Raw genomic sequence first — 21,884 nt, forward strand, 5'->3', positions numbered from 1 at the left:
GCTCGGCCCGCTCCCGCACGCGCGCCATGTACGTCAGCGGGTCCTGGAACTCCTGCGTCACCAGCTCGAACACCGGAACGTCCGTCAGGCCGGTAAATGCCCCCGTCCCTGCCTCTGCCCCTGCCCCTTCCCCTGCCCCTGCTCCTGGTCCTGCCCCTGCCCCTGCCCCTGCCCCTACCCCTGCGCCCGTACTGGCACCCCGCTTACCCCGCTCCCTCTCCCGGGCCGCTTTCGGCTCGGCCGGTTTGGGGGGCTCGGCAGGCGGGGGCAATGCCGTTGGAGGTGGGGCAGTTGTGGGCTGTGGAGGGAGCGGCGGGGGCATTTCCGTTGGAGGTGGGGCAGTTGTGGGCTGTGGAGGGGGCGGTCTGGGCTGAGCCTGGCGAGTGAACATCAGCCGCCCGGCCGACACGCGCTTGGGCCTCTGGGAGGCGGCCGTCTGCTGGCCTGCTGCCAGCGCGTCACAGTTGTTGGCTGCGGCCGTTTCTGTGGCGACCTTGTCTCGGGCGAGCGGCTCGGCCGGAACAGCAACAGTCTTCTTGCACCGCGTCTCCGGAGACACCGTCTGCACTTTGACCTTTTTGACGCCAACCTCCTGCCCATTCCTGGCCGGGCTGGCACCCCCACTGGTGGCCGCCTCCAGTCGTCTCTTGGACTGCCTGAGTCCGTTACGCCGTGGTGGCTGCGGCTGCGTTGTCTCCCCGGCCGCCTCGGCTCTCCTGCCACTCTTGCCGCTCAGCCTGGAGCAGCCGTTGGCCTTCGGGGGTAGCACCGCTCGGACGGTCTTGGCCTGGCTGCTCTGGGCTTTTCCTGAGTTGGGTTTCTGGGGGGGCTGGCTGGTGTTGCTGGCGTGGGTGTTAGCGTGGGTGTTGGTGCGCGAATTGGTGGCTTGGCTGGTGCGAGTGCCGGGGTGGAGCTTGGCCTCCTTGAGCAACCTCGCTTTGGTGTAGGTGACGTGGCCCTTGGGGTACTTCACAGCTTTGGTCGGCGGTGGCGGTGGCGGGGGAAGGGGGTCTTTCGCCTTCCGCGTGCTGGTGGAAGATTGCTGCGCATTCCCGTTCATTTTAGAAACCTGCCGCGCGAACACAAATTTCTCTTTTTATTTTCATTTTCTTAACTCATCAACAATATTCAAGTTAACCTTTCTAGTTGGATTGTAATTCAGGCCTTGACACCAGCTAATAGCAATAACAAATGTATCATTCCAAAATACCTTTCATTATTATAGTAAAGCAAAGCAACCCTGTAGCTATTAGCATGCTTGTCGGAAACAAGGTCAGTGGGTCTACTTTGGAACTAATCTCCTGCAGGCTCCACAGCCACCACTAGAGGGCTCACCAGCGCCGTTCTGCTCTGCAGAGACGATGGGCACGTGAGCTCAGCCATGTAAAGCAATTGTTCGGCCTAGAAATGTGTGTGAGCGCGAGAGGGAGAGAGAGAGAGGGAGGGAGACAGTGGGGGAGGGGGAATGGTTTTCCCTGCACTGTGCTTAATACACACCGGCTCAAATACGCATGCTTACATCCAGCACGCACACACACGCACACACACACACACATAAACACACCAAGGTGTAGCTTAAAAACCAAGCTGTATGTCTCTGCAGACATACGGTTCTATTGTTCTGAAGTGTTTTTTTGTGCAGACGTGCGTCAGTGGGGTGGTGGTGGGGGGTGGGGGGTGGAGGGGGTGGGTGAGGGAGGGGAGTTGGGGGGGAGGATCTGGCCAGGGGGAGGCAGATGACATCATGTGTTGCTATAGCCCTGCTGCAGGATGGTGGTGCTGCTAAAGTGAACCATCTGCAGCTCTGCAGTCCATAGGAAGCGCTGGCACAAGGACAGGAAACTTCGGGCTCAGCACAGAGCCTCAGCAGCAGCGACGCAATGCCTGCGCCTCCGTCGTCGCATACGCTCCCTTAACCAGTTTTCCATGGTCCTGTCTCGGGCTGCTTCGCATCTGCCAAATAGGTCAAATTCGCCCTGATGCTGAAGTGGATTTAAAATGGCATGTTTTCCCTGAACACCTGTGATTTTATATTCATACCTGATTTATGGTATCAGTGCAAGGTTTTGATTTGTATAACAGGATGTGATTAATGTACTTGTTTTCCATGGACCAAAGCTCTGCTCTCCTCTGCTCTGCTCTGCTTTTTGAAATGCTCCACGGCAGTGAGTGAGTTTAAATTGACGTAGAGTTCTGTTGGGGGTGGGGGGTTTAGCAGGCCGGTGCTGAGAGTGGAGGTAATGGTTGCCCCGAGCGCCTGAGTCTCTCGTTTGCCCCCCCTGATTGATGAATCGTTTCTGACTGAACTGGCAACAGGGGCCCGTAGTTTTCACGGAGCCCGCCATGATTGTGGTTTCATTTGCCCATCAAATGAGCATTTATTCATCCTTTTTTTTACTACCCTCTGGCTGGAGTTGTTTTTGGCACCTCTGTTTATGGCACAGTCTGCTGAGCTAAGCTTAGCGCCACCGGACCCTGGCTATCTTAAATGTACGGTATGTGTAGCATGCTGAGGGGGACGGTATAGAAAAACCCTCTCCATTACAATGCGCTCACGGTCTGCATTTGCTCATTAGCACGGTGCTTCGACAAGGTGCGACTAACGACTGAAATGTGCTGGGTCAGTGTATGCGCGGACGGAGTGACAAAGAAAAAGTGTCTGCCTCCTTTTTACGCCTCTGGTACAGCAGTTCTTTGAATCGCATTTAATCATTAAGCAAAGGGCTTTTCACCCAGCCTATGATAGAGCACATAGTCCACCTGAGCTTTAATGGACACCATGCAAACACACCATAGGCAAACAGTTCATCAGCGGCCTTTTAGAAATAAGTGACAAATGTGTATGTAGGGTTTTTCTGAGAGACTAGAGCAAAGTGCAGAGAACCAAAGAGATGGTGGTTGTGTGGTTGTTGGGGAGGAGGAGCGGACCTGCTGCAGCCGCTCCTGCACCGCCCTGCTGGGCCTCAGGTTGTGGGTGGTGGTGGAGGAGCGAGCCGGGGCCCTGGCGTGGTGGTCGGAGCGGCGCTGCTGCTCCCTCTGGTTCTTCTCCTTCCCCTGGGGAGACTCCTTCCCCCTGGACCGGAGGCTCACCTCCTTTGCTCCTCCTGTGGCTTTGCCCTGGCCACTGAAAACTGAGAAGAGAAAGAGTGAGAGAGAGAGAGAGAGAGAGAAAGAGTGAGAGTGAGAGAGAGAGGGAGGAGAGAGTGAGAGAGAAGAGAGAGAGAGAGGAGTGAGAGAGAGAGGAAGGTGAGGATGAAACGAGGAAGAGAAGAAGAGGACAGAGAGAGAGAGAAAGGAGAGAGAGAGGGAGAGAGGAGAGAGAGAGAGAGAGGAGAGGATGAAAGGAGGAGGAGAAGAAGAGGAGAAGAAGAGGAGAGTGAGAGAGAGAGAGAAAGGAGAGAAAGGAGAGAGAGAGAGAGGAGAGGACGAAAGGAGGAGGAGAAGAGGAGGAGAATAAGAGGACAGAGAGAGAGAGAGAGAGGAGAGGACGAAAGGAGGAGGAGAATAAGAGGAGAGTGAGTGGGTATGAACGTACAGCGCCACGCACCAACTCAGCAGGTGCCTTCACCCACCACAGCGACTAAAAGTGAAGTGAACACTTCCATGAATAATGATACGGTGCAGTGAAGAATGCTATATAATATGTCAGTGTTTGTGTTCGGCGGACCAGGCTCTACCACAGGCAAACAGACGTTCAACCCACTGTGTGAGCACATACTTACACTCTAGGTCTCTTCAATACACTGACACACTACACCTAAGCTTCAATATTTTATGTGAATGACATTAACTGCCACTATTTTTTTTATAACTTGTTTCTATTCCCCTGTGTGATCGCTAGGGCTTTTTCCTCAAGATCATTGTTTCAAAATGCTATGAAACTTCAATAAAAATGCACTGAAGTAACATGAAATATACACATAAACCTGGAGCTCTGGAACGCCTTTAAATTGAAACTTTTTCTAAACCCTCAAAAACAAAATGAGCCAGTGTCACTTTTTATGATGTTGACATTTCAAGAGCTCTTAATATTTCCTGGAAAATAAAATCGCCACCCACACGTTTGACCAAAAAAAAACAAAACACAACACGACCACTGAAACTCTCTTCTGCACACACACACACTCGACAGCAGTCCTGTAGCAGCGTTTCTTTTTTTTTCTGACCAATGTTAGCCATAAAAAAAATATTAAAGAGTCATGAAATACTCTCTGGGTCACTCTGCTAAATGAAAGCGCCACTCTGTAGACGCTCCATGGGACCTACATATCACCCGAACCGGGCTGGACTGCGGCCAACACGGCATATAAAATTGTCTCATTTAGACCCGGCCTTGTATTGAATTCCTTAGCAGAGCGTGCTGGCCCAACATGGCTCTCCCCCCCCCCCCCCCATTTCATCTCGCTTCACACAGAGTCCCTTTTCAACACCCAGCCTCCCCCAGCACCTCTCTCTCTCTCTCTCTCTCTCTCTCTCGGCTAGGAGCATGGAGGGGGGTTGTGGGGGTGGAAGAGGACTGACAGGCCAAACGCCAATCCTCCCCTCTGTCCACTGTGAGTGTCGGGGAAGAGAGAGAGAGACAGATAGAGAGAGAAAAAGAGAGAGAGAAAGAGAGAGAGAGCCTGGCGATTTCAACTTTTGAACCTGAGCTGGCTGAAGCTACGGCCCTGACTGGAAGGGTAAGGCTGTGCGTGTTGGGAGTATGTTTATAAGGGAGGTTCTCCGGTGACAGCGGTGTCCGATTTCTGTCCGGAGATTGTGCTGAATAGGCAGGGAGGCTCAGCTGAAGGCCTGCACGCCGACAGGGGAAATGGGCCATCAGAGAGAACAATGAACGGAGCAGGGAAAGGGCCTGCTGACCAGCCAGGATCCCCCTAAAGATGGTGGGCATGTTTGCAAATAAGAACTCACTTACGTCTCAAGACTTAAAGGAAAATGAAGAGAGCCAAGGCATTTCATCTTTGGCCTGTTAGTCATAAAAAACAGAGAAGAAAGAGAAGAGATCTTTTGGGATGTATTTACTTCACTGCACTTGCAAATTCCGTTTATATCACCTTAAAACAAATCTTTATTGTGCTTTTCTTCTTAATTCTTTTGTGTGTGTGTGTGGGTCCAGTGAGATTTAAGACTCAAAAAAACGTATTTGCGCTCATATTTCTCTCCTGTTCCATGTGCCTCTGTTACTTTTATCAGGTGAGCATTAGGGGATATTTCCATTCATTTAGTGTACCCTTAGCCCCAACTGTGTTTGAGAGAGAGAGAGGGAGGGAGAGAGAAAAAGAGAGAGAGAGAAAATAAGAAGGAAAGAGAAAGAGCGAGAGAGCATGTAGCCATGGCCTCCGATGAGTGTGGCCACGGATCATTAACTTCATGTTGTGACAAAAAGCAAGGGCCATTATTCCCCACACTGCTCACTGGGGTCCTCAAAATGGGAACCAAATGGCCCCTTCTGTCAGCTGCTGTTAGTCAATGGACACAGAAAAACAATAAAACCTGAGCACGTACTGAACACTTCCTGATGTTCAAAGACATGAAGCTTGAGCTGAACACTGTAACTCAGGTGGAGAGTTAGCATTATTGAAAACTTTAAACTAATAAATCAACCCAGCATGTGTGTGTGTGTGTGTGTGTGTGTGTGTGTGTGTGTGTGTGTGTGTGTGTGTGTGTGTGTGTGTGTGTGTGTGTGTGTGTGTGTGTGTGTGTGTGTGTGTGTGTGTGTGTGTGTGTGTGTGTGTGTGTGTGTGTGTGTGTGTGTGTGAACATATAAAACTACCGTGGCCATTGGCTGTGGGTTTGCCGGGCGGTTTGTGTTTCCGTGGAGTCGACTGGCAGGATGTTGATGCCTCGCTGGTGGCTGCTTCCTGCTCCTGATCTTCCTCGTCCTCCTCCTCCTCCACATCCCCATCCTCCTGAGCCGTCCCAAAGTAAACCATGCTGCTGGGCAACGCTGAAGAACCTGACCCATGGGAAAGGAAGAGGAGTTAGAGATAGAGAAAGAGAGAGAGAGAGAAAGAGAAAGAGAAAGAGAGAAAGACATAATAATAGGCAGAGATTGTGGGGTGGAGGTAGGAGAGGAGAGACAATGACAGAGAGAGAAAGCGAGAATGTGAGAGAGAGAGAGAGATAGAGTGAGAAAAAGAGGACTAGGGAGGACTGGCCATGTAATATACACCTCTCCTCATGACAGCACTGTATATCTCTAAAAGGGGAGGCAGGGGAAAAAAAGGAAGCCCCCTATCAGACAGCCTGTGCTTTCTTCCCGGGGCCGAGGGAGTGTCATAACAACTAGCCTCTGCCGTGTGCTGACGGGCCCGGAGGGGGCCCAGCCGAGTGGCTAATGGCCCGGCTGAGTCGGAGTCGGCCCAGTCGGCCCTGTCCTCCCTTCATCTGGGCCACTGCTGATCCGCACCGAAGGCCCCGGCCCCCGGCCCTGCTCACAATGAAGGGCCTGTGTCAGAGCAGAGGAGAGCGGAGCGGCCGCTCTGGAGGCCATGAATAGCCATTTATCTCGGGAAGGGGAGGGGGGGAGTGGTGGGGGGTAGGTGGGGGTGGTGAGGGGAAGGTCACCGAGTCCAGCGCCCGCCACCGCACTAGCATGTGCTAGCATGTGATCGCGCGTCGGGGGGGGGGAGGGACTCAGGGAAGTGCTAGCTAGCTAGCATGAGAGAGAGCACGAGAGAATGAGACAGCAAGAGAGAGCGAAAGAGAGAGAGAGAGCAAGAGAGAGAGAGAGAAAGAGAGACAGAGCGAAAGAAAGAAAGAGAGAGAGAGAGAGAGAAAGAGAGAGAGCAAAAGGAAGTGAGAGAGAGAGAGAGAGCGAAAGAGAGAGAGAGCGAAAGAGAGACAGAGCGAAAGAAAGTGAGTGAGAGAGAGAGAGAGAGCACTAGGGCCGCCATGGGCTGGCTTGGCAGAGGTCAGGGCACCCCCTTGACGAGCGGTAATCTCTAGGTGACAGCAGGACTGGCTGGTATTCAGATGGGGGGGCCCTGGGCCTCCTGATAGCTTGGGGGGAGAGGGCTAAGCCTCCATCTCTGACGGACGGCCCGTGCTCTTAAAGCTCTGGCCTATTGTCCTCGCCCCGATGGGATAAGCGCAACAATCCCTCCTCATTGCAACAGTGACTCAGGCCAGAATACTGGGAATATGGCTTTCAAGAGCAGAATGTAAAAAAAAAAAAAAACATAATGTTTTCACATAAAATATTCTGTCTGTAACACGCTTCATTATGTCTATGTTTACAGCATGATAAATATATCTACATGACTGCTCATAAACTTAATTCCTCTAAAACCCACAATGGGTGTTGGTCTGAGGCAAACCTGTTATAATGTTCCCCTGTGTAAGTTGATGACAGCTGACAAATTACTCGTGACAAATAAACACTTAACAAAGAAAGAGGCCTCTCTTCAGCGCTACTCTACTGCCACTAATACAGCCCATTTTTCCCCCCATCGTCACGTGGGGCCTCTCTTATACTGACAACCGGGGCCTCAAACCAGATATGTTTTTGCAGAGACCTCAGAATTTACGCAGAGACCACAAATCCTGTTATGAGTTAGTCCAGCCCACACAACCTCTGTCACTGACATCATGAAGCAAGATTCACAATGCTAGAAGTCAGTGATCTCTGAGACGGAGATGATTGTCATTATAATGACTGTTAAATGGATTCTTCTGGCCGAGATACGCCCCCCGATGACACTCACGATAAACCGGCATATGGTTCAGATGACGCAGGACACTTTTCGGCACCTGCTCAGTGATCCGGGGTGGGGGGGTCGGGGGGGTTGGTTGGGGCGTTAACCATTTTCTTGGTGATGGGCAAATAGCAGACAAGGGTCAGTGATGATGTGGTGAGGAGGGGGTAGGTCTAGTGGAGGAGATGCTTTGATTTGCTTTTTTTATGTCTGGAAATCCATTAACCCACTTTGCCCTCAGCCAAGAGTCAAAGGGAAATCTAATCAGTGAGCTCCATGACTTTGCAGAGCGTTGTATGTATGTGTGTGTGTGTGTGTGTGTGTGTGTGTGTGTGTGTTAGAGAGGGAAGTGGGGGGAGAGAGAGAGAGAGAGAGAGAGAGAGAGAGAGTGGAAGGGGAATAAAAGAGGGAGAGGGTCTATGTGTGTGTGTTGTATGCGTGTGCTGTGTGTGTCCGTGTGTCCGTGTATGTGCGCGTAGACAAGAGAGTTAATTCGATTTTATTCAGACATCTTTGTTCCGGTTTGATGCTACGAGGTTTGAAACAGGATATGGAAGGGAGGTAAATGAGCGTCGCACAGACACAATAAAGCACCTCATCGTATTCCTGTCGCCTGTGATCATTCATTCACCGCACGAAATATAACTGCCAAGCCCTTCTGAGAGGAAGAAAAAAAATAGAGCCGTTCTTCAGTAACTGACCTCGGCATAAAAGGACTATCTTAATACTGTCTAGACATTTGGTCTCAGGTTTATTAATTCTCATAAGGTTGAAAAGCGGCCAGAAGAGGAGCAACAGAGAGAGAGACAGAGAGAGACAGAGAGAGAGAGAGAGAGAGAGATAGAGAGATAGACAGAGAGAGAGACAGAGAGAGAGACAGAGAGAGACAGAGAGAGAACGCTTCAGGGAGAAACATGAGACAGAGAGGCTGCACTGACAGACACCAGCAGACGCTACCTGCTCGGGGTGACTGATGAACAGAGCTGGCAGCAATGAATGAATGGCAGCCGCAAAGGTGCACATTCCAAACCTTCTCACCCCCCTTCTCGTCCCCATCGCCTCCCCCAGCAACCCCCCCCACCATGGCAACATAATCAGATAAAGCCAAGAAAACTAATTCTGGCACTGGTCACGGCCCGGGTAAATGGAAAGCTGTCACTGAAGCTTAGGAAAAACACCGATTTGGGTCTGAGACTGAGGTGAAGAACAAACCCAAAGCGTTGCACGCGCGCTGCGATGGCCCGTAACTCCGACGGGGGCCCCGGGAGGCGAGCCAGCAGATAGACACGTGCAGTAAATAACGTCAGCGCATGCTGCAGCGAATGCCATCGCAGCACTGACGGACGCGCCAGTAAAACACGGCCACCTTCCAACGACTTTGAAAAAGTATGTCGCAAAAGTGAGACGTACTCTCTAGCCAGTCTTTTCTCTGTCTTCGCTCACCCCCAGACACAGAGCAAGCGCTCTCTCTACATCACCACTGGGGGGGGGGGGGAATAAACCAGCTAACAAAGCAGCAACATCCTGTGATGACAGGGGTAAAGTTACGGGACAAAATAAAAGCCCTCCAGAGTTGTTTCCTTTTTTGTTGTGTGTACCAGTGTCACAGTAGGCCAAACAGCAGTATCACAGCAGCAGTTTGAATAGAGTAAGGGTTTGCGACAGGAGGAGGAGGAGGAGGAGGCTCTGTGAGGCCTACCTCGTAAACAGAGGAAGGTGAGGAAGTCCTCTGTCTTGGGCCGGCGCTTGGAGAGGTGGCTGGGTGGAGGGACGGGGCTGAGCGGCATGGCCTCCACCATCTTGACCGGGGTGGAGTTAGGGGAGTTGGGCTGAGACTGGGCGAACTTCCTCTGAGCCTGCAGCCTGGGCCTACGGGAGGGACAGAGAAGGGGAGATTGAGAACAGATGCCACAGAGGAGAAGGACAGGCCCTCAACACAGACATATTGAGTGCTGATTTATTTAGAACCAGGAAGCTAAGACAAACATTCCTATTCACAACAGAAAGCCTCATTTTCATTTGTTGAAAAATGTGTAATAAATGAATTAAGCACCTACACCCTTTTTGCCTTTCAAAACACACAAATACATTTTTTTTTTTAAATATGAGCACTTGTATGCATGTACCTCTCTATACGGCTGAGAAGGTGCCTCCATTTTCTAACATTCAGTGTAGATTAGAATCTACTTTAATGACATCCTTTCACCTTCAATCTCATGACAGAAGAGGGGAAAAGGAAAAAGAAGCATATATATATTTAACTCTGGCGGTCTTTGCATGACTGCTGGGTGAGGATCAGACATGGCTCCGTTCACTGGTGGCATAAATCATTAGGAGCTCAGACTACCTGCTATTTCTGCGCAGAGGCAGGCGAAGCAGGACAAGGGGGGGGGGGGGGCAATTATTTAGCCCCCTCTGGCCTGCTGTGTGTCGGAGGCTTTGGGGAGGCTGAGCTTAGTCAGGGAGCAGAACCGCTTGGCCCAGCTCTTTCTCCCTGTGAGTATATATACGCCATCACACCGCGTCGCCTGTGTATACATTAACCTTCAGTTTTCGCCCTCTCTCAGGCCCCAGACCACATTACTCAATCACATAAGGGAGAAAGAGAGAGAGCGAGAGAGAGAGAGAGAGAGAGAGAGAGAGAGAGAGAGAGAGAGAAATAGAGTCTCTTATCAAAATCTGCAGGCTATCTTGAGATATTATCTCATGCAAAGTCATTTCCATCCAGAGTGGCCCAGTTTTTCATTCAACCCCCTTTTCTTTTTTTTTTGAAGGGGGAGAATACATCTCAAGAGGGAGCCATGAGGGTGCTTCCTGCCTGCGGATGAGAGGGATGGAATAATTACACAGGGAAGCGTTTGTTATCTGGACGCAGACGTATGTCTTTATCAGAAAGAGGGAGCTGTGAGACTCTGAGGCACTGAGAGAATACCCAGCGAAGTTTGTTGGCGGTCTCAACAACAGCCTGCAGAGGTATCTGTTTTCCCCTTGTTCAACGTCACTGCGCTGCCGTCCTGGGATGCCTGAGCCCCAAGACGCAATTGAATCTGTAACTGCTGCACCATCTCCTTTAATTGGTATCAGCTGTCGGTTGGCGGTCGAACACATTCAGTAGCTTATTCAATTTGAGGCTGATTACGGTGTCACAAGAAGTCTGAGGTGGAAAAGGTCAGCTTCCAAAAGTGGTAAGTGCTGACATCGTTTTGACTCCAGAAGTCATACTGACTCAGTCCTTCACAGATCCTTGGCAGCAAAATAAAGTTTTATGCTCATGCTTACACTCTCCACACATCCAAATTCATAATTTATACAGTAACACAATACAAGTATATAAGAACATAAGCATATCATAGTAGGCAGTGTATTATTGTCTTTTAAATTGTATTTACATTAACAGAGATAACCTATACCTTACACTTTTAGTTGCCTTCCTAAAATATTCACGTTTAAGGACTGCTGAGAGACGCCTCCTCAGTTTCTACCCAGTGCACTACACTAAGCAGTGCACAAGACCACACAGTGCACAAGACTAATGTGCACAAGACTACCCAGTGCACAAAACTACAGTGAACACGACTACACAGAGCACACGACTACCCAGTGCACAAGACTACACAGTGCACAAGACTACAGTGCACAAGACTACACACTGCACAAGACCACACAGTGCACAAGACTACACAGAGCACAAGACTACAGAGCACAAGACTACACACTGCACAAGACTACAGTGCACAAGACTACACACTGCACAAGACTGCAGTGCACAAGACTACCCAGTGCACAAGACTACCCAGTGCACAAGACTACACAGTGCACTACACTACACAGTGCACAAGACTACACAGTGCACTACACTACACAGTGCACAAGACCACACACTGCACAAGACCACACAGTGCACTACACTACACAGTGCACAAGACTACACAGTGCACAAGATTACACAGCATACAAGACTACAAACCTAAACAAATGAGGGTGTTTTTCAATAAACCTGTCCTCACCAAATGGGTAATTCACTTGAAAATCTGAAAACCACTACAAGATTTTTTTCTTTTAATGTCATATTGCTGAGGTGAACGGGGAATGAGGTGGTCCAAATAGAGTGCAGTATTAGTATATTAAAAAGCAACAAAAGAAGCTATTTTGAGAAGAAAAAAAAACAAATGGAGGTAAGTGCTGTGGCATTTAGTGTAGAACACTCGATGCTGACTGTCAGCCATCTCGGCTAATGACCACAATGGAATTCACCAGGCATATTGCAATGCATCAAGGGAAAAGCCTTGTGTTGTGCCTCCATCCCCGGCAGTCCTCTGAACAGATTACAGAGCAAGCGGCAATCATTGCCTCCGCTGTCTCTCCCTCTTGCTCCAAATACATCCACTTTGCTTGAAATTAGCGACTGGCATCTTCTAATGCCTTTTAGACTGCCGTGAACAGATTGCTGATTTTGTGGTCACATTGATTGGGAATGAATGAAAAGAGGTGTACGGAACTGTGAGTGTGTGCGTGAGAGTGTGTGTGTGTGTGTGTGTGTGTGTGTGTGTGTGTGTGAGAGTGTGTGTGGTGTTTGGTGCTTGACACTATCATTGTTTTGAAAAAAAAACAGTGATTCAATAAATATCTATATGCAAAAAAAGACATGATGACCGCCATCCTCACCGCTTGCGTGCAGGCCCCTCCTCGGAGGATTCGCTGGCCCCATCGTGACCCGGGGCCAGGCGCCGGCACCGGTCTGCCTTGGAGGAGCCCGTGAACATGCCCCCTTTTGACGCAGTCGACCTGGAACTCGATCCGCTCGAATGGCCATTTGCTAAAGCACCTAAAAGGCAAGAAGGGGGAAAAATAATGACGAGATTAAGACCATGAGCAAGCACAGGAGTGACAGAGGTGGGCAAGAGAAGTGGGACGCTATCCCTCTCTCTCTCTCCCTCTCTCCCTCTCTCTCTCTCTCCCTCTTCCTCTCCCTCTCCTTCTCTCTCCCTCTGTCTCTCTCTCACTCTCTCTCTCTTTCTTAATACTGCGCTCAAAAAAGGGCTCTCTGCCAGGGCTTTGTAGAATTCCTCGAGAACTCCTGGCAAGTTCGCCGCCTTGATGTGAGTCACAGTCGTATGGAGAAATGAAGAGAAAGGGAGAGAAAGGGAGAGAAAGGGAGAGCCAGGAGGGGTGACTACAAAAGCACTGCGGTCCTGGTAGAGGCTTGGGCCAGACAGGAAGCTTTCTCAGCTTTTATGTGTGATTACAGCTTTTTTTTTCTCCTGAGTGGCTAGCCATGATTCTTTACTGCCTGTCCTTTAATCAGTTCACATTTTGAGTCTGCAATTTATTTATGTCAACTTCAAATGGGTTTTGGATGTACCAAAAATTCTAACAATTTTCGGAACAAGCTGTAAAAAAAATCAGCACAATGCTTCACTGACACAAAGAAGAAAAGGACCATTGAAGAAGTATAATCATGATAACTAGTTCTACAAAATTCTTTTTTTTCCTCAACCACAGAGGAAACGGTCTAACCGAAATAGCACCCTGTCCTGCATGTGATCACAGCCACCCCCACCCCCACTCCCTCACCCTGCAGACGGTCCTCTCTAACAATAGAAAACATCAATAAAGACGAACTCGGCGTCACAGAGTATCAGTCCGTCAACCAGAATCTGAAGTGTCCGCAAATGTGACCAAATAATATCAAATAATACGATATTATTCATAAAAATAACACATTTCATAGAATAGTGGCTATTTGATTCTGGATTTTCAATCACGTTCTTTCTCAAAATTGCACTTGGACCTCGTTAATTCTCAGTTGACAAGTTGTAGCCCTTTACCCACCGGTGAGTTCCTACGCTATACTATGTTACACTGCACTGATCCCACCACCACCACCAGTGTGGCCCTTCTTGTTGCAGAAGCACGTTCAGAAGCGGGCAGGCCTGGCCAAGCAGGTCCTTGCTGCCCGGCGCCCTTCTGTCCTTCTGAAATGCGCCTGGCTGGCAGCGGCACCGCTCTGGGCAGCTCTGGTCCATTAGAGGGAGAATGACTCAGACTGGTAGGGGTGTAATAAACCGGGCTCAGAAAATGAAACCGCACAGAGAGGGCATTATTCGGGGGCCCTAATTTGCCTTACTAAACACATAGTGGGAGCAATCATGGCAAGAGAAGTAATAGTAATACTAATAAGCTGGAAAAAAGAATGGCCAGAAAAAAGAATTTATGGAAAGCGGTGTCCACAGCCCTGCCTGTCTGTGGCAGCGCTGTTTCAGGACTGGCCAACGAAAAATGATTTTCACTCTTTTAACTGAGGTATTATTACCATAATAGATACAGTGGTCTCGAGAAAACATGGATTCCCTAAACAATATAAAGCTTGAGAACTGAAGGGGTTTGAAAAAAAAGACAATTGGTGACAATTTGGTGCTCCAAAGACTAAGGGGAGACTTTGATCGTGTGGGTTTCCTGGGCAACACGTTGCCATCCTAATGAGACGATAAGAATAGAGAGTGCACCCGTCAGAGTGCAGATCTGAGGACAGTTTCCCACTGCTCACGAGAAGGTCAGGCTACCGCTGGGCCTCAGAATGACAACCACAGTGGAGGCTGCCCTTAGATATGCCTGTGGCATCAAGGAATCAGCACCTATGAAGTCCAATTAGAGGAAATGAAAGCAGACTAGCCTCTGACTTATACGTCTGTCTGTACATTTCCAAGGTGATTCAGAGTTTGCAACATCTTTTTAAGGACTTCACAGACAACAGTTCCTTTCTGTCAACTGTTTTCGCAACAATGTGTCAGTGACAGAATCTAGCAGTGTCCTGGCCTCTACACTGTCTCAATGTACTGCCTATTACAATGAATTATGGTTAATTTGGTTTGTGCAGTCTTACTGGAGCGGTGTTCCGTAACATCAGTGATTTCACCTTCACTATGATAGATACCAACACTCACAGCTGAGACAGAGCTATGAAAAATAAAAGGGCCCTTGTGATAAATGTTTCAGGGCAGTATTTAAATGTTGCTATGAAAATAATTGTAGAGAACGACAAAAAAAAATGCTTTATCACTCAAGGCCTTGTGTCTATGTTTTTTTGTGTGTGTGTGTATGTATGTGTGTGTGTGTGTGTCTGTCTGTCTGTGTGTGTGTGTGTGTGTGTGTGTGTGTGATAGAGAGAGAGAATAAAATCACCAATTGTAAAACATACAAACTTAACATAATATGCTACATCACTGAACTCATAAAAAGTATTTTCGAGGCTCATTTACTCACCGTTAATGACCCCCTTTCCGTGGCGGTTCTTCCCCACCACTTTACTCTTCTGTTCTCTCTTGAACTCTTTGAGGGAAAGGTAGAGCACCCTGCGCACCACGCGCTCTTCCGACCAGGGGATGCCATCGTTATCATCCTGCAAAGGAGAGCAGAGCACAGTGCAGTTCAGTTCAGTGCAGTTCAGTTCAGTTCAGTTCAGTTCAGTGCAGTTCAGTGCAGTTCAGTTCAGTGCAGTGCAGTTCAGTTCAGTGCAGTGCAGTTCAGTGCAGTTCAGTGCAGTGCAGTTCAGTGCAGTGCAGTTCAGTTCAGTGCAGTGCAGTGCAGTGCAGTGCAGTGCAGTGCAGTGCAGTGCAGTGCAGTGCAGTGCAGTGCAGTGCAGTGCAGTGCAGTGCAGCAAGCATTAGCGTTAGCGTTAGCGTTAGCGCTGTTCCAGAGTAGTGCCCAAAGGCAAACGCAAAGAGGAACGACACAAAACCAGCTGCATTTCAGGAATGTAGAGATCCGTGGAGCAGTGGCGGGGAGACAGACTAGAAAACGTACAGCAGTCACACTATGGAAAACTTCACATGCCATAAACTGTCACTGCAGTCAGGGGATTGTGGACAAAATGTGACTACTGTCAGATATTCCCCATTTTAAGTATTTTAATCTAGGGTAAAGAGTGTTGAAGTTCACTGAATGGCAATTACAATGGTTAAAAAGATGCCAGATGTGTTGTAAGATTACTGGAGATATCTTATTCAAGTTACAAGGAACCAAAGGAACCAGGAGGCCTTGAAATTCCTCTGTTCTTTATGTCTTTTCACAGACCGTGATCCTGGAGCCACTCAGTCCCACTGAGGTAGGGCCCAGCTGCCTGTCTCTCCAGATGGCTGCATCACTGATAACGCTGCTCGTGAGATAGAGCTCAAAGAGACACTCAGTGTTGCTACAGCTACTGTATTCATCCATTCCGCAAAGCTGTCATGACGACATCCTCTGGCATGAACTGCACGGACGACATTGCAAAAGTTCTCAATGAGTTTCCACTCACTGAGTACTCATTCCTTATTTGGCTCTCCAGACAGAAGCTTCCGGGTGGAGTAGAAACTACCTCCCAGAATGATTTGTGTGATATGATCTTATGATACCTGCAAAAACCCTTGAAATGTTTAAATGCAGGCACAAACTGAACAAAAGCTTTTACACACACTGTGAACGCGTATCTGTTAAAATACATATTTACTATACTACACTATTACAGTTCCTGGGGTGGGGAATATATCAATGTCAAAAAGGACACGAACGCACTGATATGACTCGTCCAGTAATATCACCGTGGCATTATCTGTGAATAGCGGCTGTGTAGAGGAAATTAAAATCACATCGAGTGATTCACAGAGAACGAGATGTGTCTGATTCACTGCGGCGACGAAAACTCACTGGGGCCGAATAAATGTGCATTTTTAAGAGAAACAAAGGAAACAGCCACACTGTCTACGTCGATCACTTGGGCTATAAATAGACTCGCTGTGGCAGTGGGCTTTTCTCATAAGCGAGAGAGAGAGAAGCAGCAGCAGGCGCGTGTCAGAGAGATCCTTATTACTGTAGATACTGACTGCTATCATAACACGCATGCTAGCTGTTATCATAACACACATTCCCTGTGGGTGAACAGCTTGTTTGTACAATACACATTCTTCTCCCAGTAGCGAGATGGCTCCCACTTCCTGCTCCGCGGCTTTCCCCTGCTGCTTCCCACAGTTCCTGGTTCTCAAAAGCTATTCACACAATCGATTACTTTCTCACATAAAGGGTGCGCACATGTGTGTGTGCTTCTGTGAGTGTGCATATGAGTGTGTGTGTGTGTGTGTGTGTGTGTGTGTGTGTGTGTGTGTGTGTGTGTGTGTGTGTGTGTGAGTGTGTGTGTGGGATGTGTGTGTGTGTGCGTGCATGCGTGCGTGTCTGTGTGTGTGTGTGTGGTCTACACTTCTGCTATTTCATTATCATGCAACACCAAATTGTAGCACTAGCCCTGAAACACACATATATCAAAAGACCTCCCTTTTCCACCCTGACTCAGCTAGGCTTCAAACAACCACAACAAGCTAAAATTCCTTCTGGAGTCCATTCAGACCCCGGGTGAAAGTAATACTGTAGGTCAGGCCTGCTGTAGCAACAATGCAACACTTCTGGCCAAGGTCCGAGCGCAGGGGACCGCCGCACAGTCGAGCGCCGGTCTCTCGCTGCATTCACATACCATTCAGCACAGCCAGCAGGAGCCGGCCTGGCTGGTTTTTGGAAAAGAGAAAAGCCGGTTTGCAGCCGCTTTCAGCGCAGACGACAGCGATACACTGCGAAATGGTCCAAATGTAAATAGCCACCAACTTCAGTGGGGTGTACAACGTGTTCCTCTCAAAGACTGTGAGGCTTTACGCTATTTTCTCTCTGCTGTCGCTGCGATTCAGGAAAAAAAAACCTGCATTCCAGTGATTAATTACCCCCTACTAAGAGGATGAAACTTCTTTGTCCATAAAGAAAACATTTTCTTGCCTCACACACACACACACACACACACACGCACACACACACACAACAAATGAAACTCATAGGCCTCCAATCAATACATGAGCACTTTCAGACTGCTCTAAGCCATGCAGTGGCTTGGTGTTGGCAAACAGACGTTCACAGTAGCATTCATCATAGCATTCAGGCATGTGCTTCAAATTCCAGTTCGCTCCCACAGGGACTGTGTGAGGCGGCACATGTTTAATTTATGAATACTTCCATCCATTTGATCTTAAGAAACACCAAATTATAAATAACTCCTTCCCACGAGTCACGCCCTTGACAATAATGAGTACTTTACACGGGGCGAACATGAGCATGCTTCACTCTGAACACCACCTTTCTTCCTGCGAGGGGCTGCGGAGAGTGTGGTATGTGTGGTATGTGTAACTGACCAACCGTCACTACAGACACAGGTCAGTTGTTTTGTGGTTAAGTGGGGTCCCTGGGCCTACTCTCTTGAGCTGAGGGCTTTGTCCTACAACTGATCCCAGGCCAACCCCCATCTCAAAGGCATGGGGGATGAAACGGCTGATGAGACATTGTTGACGACAACGGCGAGGGAAGCGGTTGCAGTGATGAGAAGTGGTTGCAGCAACAGTGTTGACGCTGCAGACACAGACACAGATAAAGACGGGCGTATGTGAACCAAAGTAACGACAAGAAACCTGCCTGTCACGTACACGTAACTGTGAGCCCTGACGGTTATCTAGGACAACAGCCTCCTCAGCAGTAAACGGGGTGGTGAACGTCGCCACAGTCTGAATCTGCATCTGGGATCAGTTGTAGCCCGAGGAAGATTTTCTGGTTGAATGTAGATGTAATCCTCTACACAACACTCCCTCCTTCTCTCTCTCTCCCACAATCCTTCAGTGAGAAGAACTGTGTCTGTAGACTGCTCTGATCAAATGAATGGAGAGATACGCTGCTTTTCTGTTGCAAAGGACCTAATGGGTGACGTTCTAATGCGAGATGTCAAAGTCTATCCTGAGTCCATTGGAATTCTATCTGATTAACCAGGCCCCATGCTTGGGAAGCTAGTTTGAAAGTGTAGCTATAAGACTTGAACTACAGTAAAGCTCACCATAGCTCAGCTAGTTCAGTTCAACCAAGCTAATTGGAAAAATTTGTTCTAACTACTTTGTGTAAAAAAAAAATCGAATTGACAATGTACAATTATAACAAAATATAATACAAAAAATTGTGAAAATTGTTTTTAGTTTCAGTACACAAGAAAAGGCAAAAAAGTAATAAACTACTTGAATCACTATGCAACTATGAATGTGGTTGAACTACCAGCAAGCTACTGTAAAAAATGTAGTTTAACTACTAGTGGTAGTTACACCACTAGTTAAACTTAATTACGAGTAGTTCACTACTCCCCAACAGGGCCAAAGCCTCACAGAGCACATTCAGTCCCCACACGCACACGGTGCTCAATGTGTTCACTGAGTCTCACATGAAACTCTCACATCAATTTGAGCTGAATTTCCTTTGCTTCAGTTCCAAACCGAGGTTAAATTAAACACCTAATCATCTTTGACACACAGGGCACCCTCTGACTATCTCAGTTTCCTGTGTGCCAATTGCAATATCCTCACGTTTCTCCTTTTAATGCCCTCATCTGTTTCCATAGAGTCTCTCTTCCTCTTCCAGACTTGTGCTTTACAGAGGAGAGCCAAACCATGCCAGACAACGTGGTATGATTAAAACATTCACTGGTTCGGAGCAAATTAAGTCCTTCACCCGACAGGCACAGATATGTTTTCACTCAGGGCTCTCTGTAAAGGACAGCTTACCTCATGGCAAAAAGGGTTGAAATCCAGCAAAAGGCTAATTGCTAGGTCCCTTTAGAGAAACGTAATAGACTTACATGTCCAAGAATTTAACATCATTGTCAAAACCTTGGCTGAGGACTTACTCTGTTATCACAGTGGTAACCTGTGAGACCGCACAGACTGAGACAGTGTATCACTTCCACACTCCAGTCCAGTGCAGATCCCCCTCATCAGCTGCAGCTCAATTTCTTTTTAAGTGGCAAAAGATGAGCTGATCCACTGTGACTTCCATACTTGAGGGAGAACGCTTGAGGTTTGGACCGTCATCAACCACCATGCAAACGGACTTGGAGCCATGTCATGAAAGGGAAACCCATGCAAACAGCCAAGCCGTAATGTTTCGGCCGCTGACAGGGATTACATTGTAATTGCTAGCAGACTACAAACAATTTAGCGCACTTTTCAAGCAACGCTGTTCCAGATTTGCATACAGATAGCCTGTCAAAGCAGGCCCAACTTAACAGGACAGCTCAAAATGAACAGACAGGCGCTACATATCCAGATCCAAGCACCACCAACATCTCCATGCTGCCATGTTATTTGAGTAAGACAGTGTACCCGTCAGCATGTGTGTGTGTGTGTGTGTGTGTGTGTGTGTGTGTGTGTGTGTGTGTGTGTGTGTGTGTGTGTGTGTGTGTGTGTGTGTGTGTACGCGCGTGTGGGTAGGTGTTGGTATGTGTGTGTGTGTGTGTGTGTGTGTGTGTGTGTGTGTGTGTGTGTGTGTGTGTGTGTGTGTGTGTGTGTGTGTGTGTGTGTGTGTGTGTGTGTGTGTGTGTGTGTGTGTTAGTGTGTGTGTGTGTATTTGTCTGTAATAAACACGCTAGGAAGTATTCATCACTTCGTCACAACCCGCAAACCTGAGAGACGATGATGTGGTCATGATATGAACACAAATGACTCATGTGCGAAAGACACAAATGGGCGAACGCTGTGATCCAATTTTCTAAACCCCATTGTTAGAAATATTAACTTATCCACTTCCACATATGAGGATGGATCATCATTAACAATTGATGTCATTCTGCGACTAATATGAAATGAAGTCAGTGTAATAAGTAGACAGAATAGCTTAATCGCATTTGTTCTCACCCACTGATAATTATTCACCATTATTTATCTAAAATGTCAACTTAAATGTAAGGGCAGTAGTTCGGCATTTTCTACTCTGCGGGAGAATATATTTCATCCGCAAGCTTAAACAAGTTTCTTATTCAATTATATTTTCAATTATTTAATCACTGGAAATTATATATATTTGTTCTTTTGAGGTTAAAACAAGAATATAGTCCACAAAATTGCAATATATGTGTCACCTACAAGACGTGAATGTTAACATTATTGCTAAATACTGGAAGCTTGTACTACAGATGGCAAGAAAAGCATTCTTAGAAAAACTAAAAAAGCCCTTGTTACAAGAGGCCTACCACTTCAAAATCAATACTTTTGCTTCACCCATCTCACTAAAAAAATCAGCCCGTCTGCTGTGTGTTTGGTCTGGGGTCTGGGCTCGCATGTGGGGCGGACCACACAAATAAACAGCACTCAGTCTCCCAGGCTCTGGGATTGTCCTGTGTGGCCGGCAGCTGGCCTCTGTATCAGTGGAGCAGCAGATTAAGCAGAACACATCAACATTATTACACTCCTTTGGCCGTGCTCCACTGCCACATAAAAACAGAAGCGCAGGCAGCGGCGGCAGCAGCGGCGGCAGCAGCAGGCCCTGGCGAGTCTCTGCCAACATGTCGAACGTGACCTTGTTCTGAGACACCAGAGCCAGTGGCACACAGACACACAGAGAGACACACAGAGAGACACACAGAGAGACACAGACGCTGCGATTTTTTGCGTGCAGTTGCAGCTCCTGGGAGCACTTGCTCTCTCGCTCGGCAGCGAGGAGACAGGAATTCCTGGGAGCTTTTAAAGAAGCAGTGTGTCACGCCACTCCCCTGAATTTCACACAGGCATCAAGGTTAGCAGGCAGAGCTCTAGAGGAGGTGAATACTTTCCACTAAACCAGAGTCTGCAGGGCCATTATGACACTCAGGCTTAAAAAGGGGGTGTGGGGGGGGGGGGGGGGGGGGGGGGGGGGGGGGGGGGTGGTGGGGACTCAGAGGGTTGTTACCGTCAGCCAGCCAAAGGATTTAGACAGCAAGTGGATAAATCCATCGACTGAATATTTCCCTCTGAATCAAAGTTATGTTGCCTAAAAGAAAATGCCGAGCTCATGTGATACGACATGCATTCATTCACTGAACAAAAGCAAGCCTATAAGGCTTGAGACTCGGGCTATATTTAGTGCTCGTATCTCAACTTGAATTTGTGTCTGATCTGCTTCCTGTAGCTGCTAGGGGACTAGCCGCACAACGATGAGCGGTGTGAATATTGTCAGGTTAATCATTTTTTACGTGATACAATCAGAGAGTAGTAGAAGACTGCTTGTCTCTGTCTGACAAAAGAGCCAGCTTCTACAAACAAGTAATGAAAAACATGGATTTTGTTCCAAGAACAAAACTGAGGTGTTTAGACTTGTCTCAATCTGTTT

General features: G+C 48.2%; 1 protein-coding gene across 1 annotated transcript in view; it reads right to left on the minus strand.

Moving 5' to 3' along the window:
• Positions 1-21,884, minus strand: part of jarid2a (jumonji, AT rich interactive domain 2a) — a 40,635-nt gene that overhangs the window by 10,628 nt on the left and 8,123 nt on the right. Inside the window, exons 2-7 of the mRNA XM_031575742.2 lie at positions 14,961-15,096; positions 12,363-12,522; positions 9,397-9,566; positions 5,774-5,956; positions 2,929-3,131; positions 1-1,069 (exon numbers count right to left, since the gene is read on the minus strand). The exon at positions 1-1,069 is cut by the window's left edge and continues 198 nt beyond it. Of these exons, the coding sequence (XP_031431602.1) occupies positions 1-1,069; positions 2,929-3,131; positions 5,774-5,956; positions 9,397-9,566; positions 12,363-12,522; positions 14,961-15,096 (1,921 nt within the window). The remainder of the gene's footprint in view (positions 1,070-2,928; positions 3,132-5,773; positions 5,957-9,396; positions 9,567-12,362; positions 12,523-14,960; positions 15,097-21,884) is intronic.

This window comes from Clupea harengus, chromosome 11, assembly GCF_900700415.2.
Source record: "Clupea harengus chromosome 11, Ch_v2.0.2, whole genome shotgun sequence".
Lineage (NCBI taxonomy): Eukaryota > Metazoa > Chordata > Actinopteri > Clupeiformes > Clupeidae > Clupea > Clupea harengus.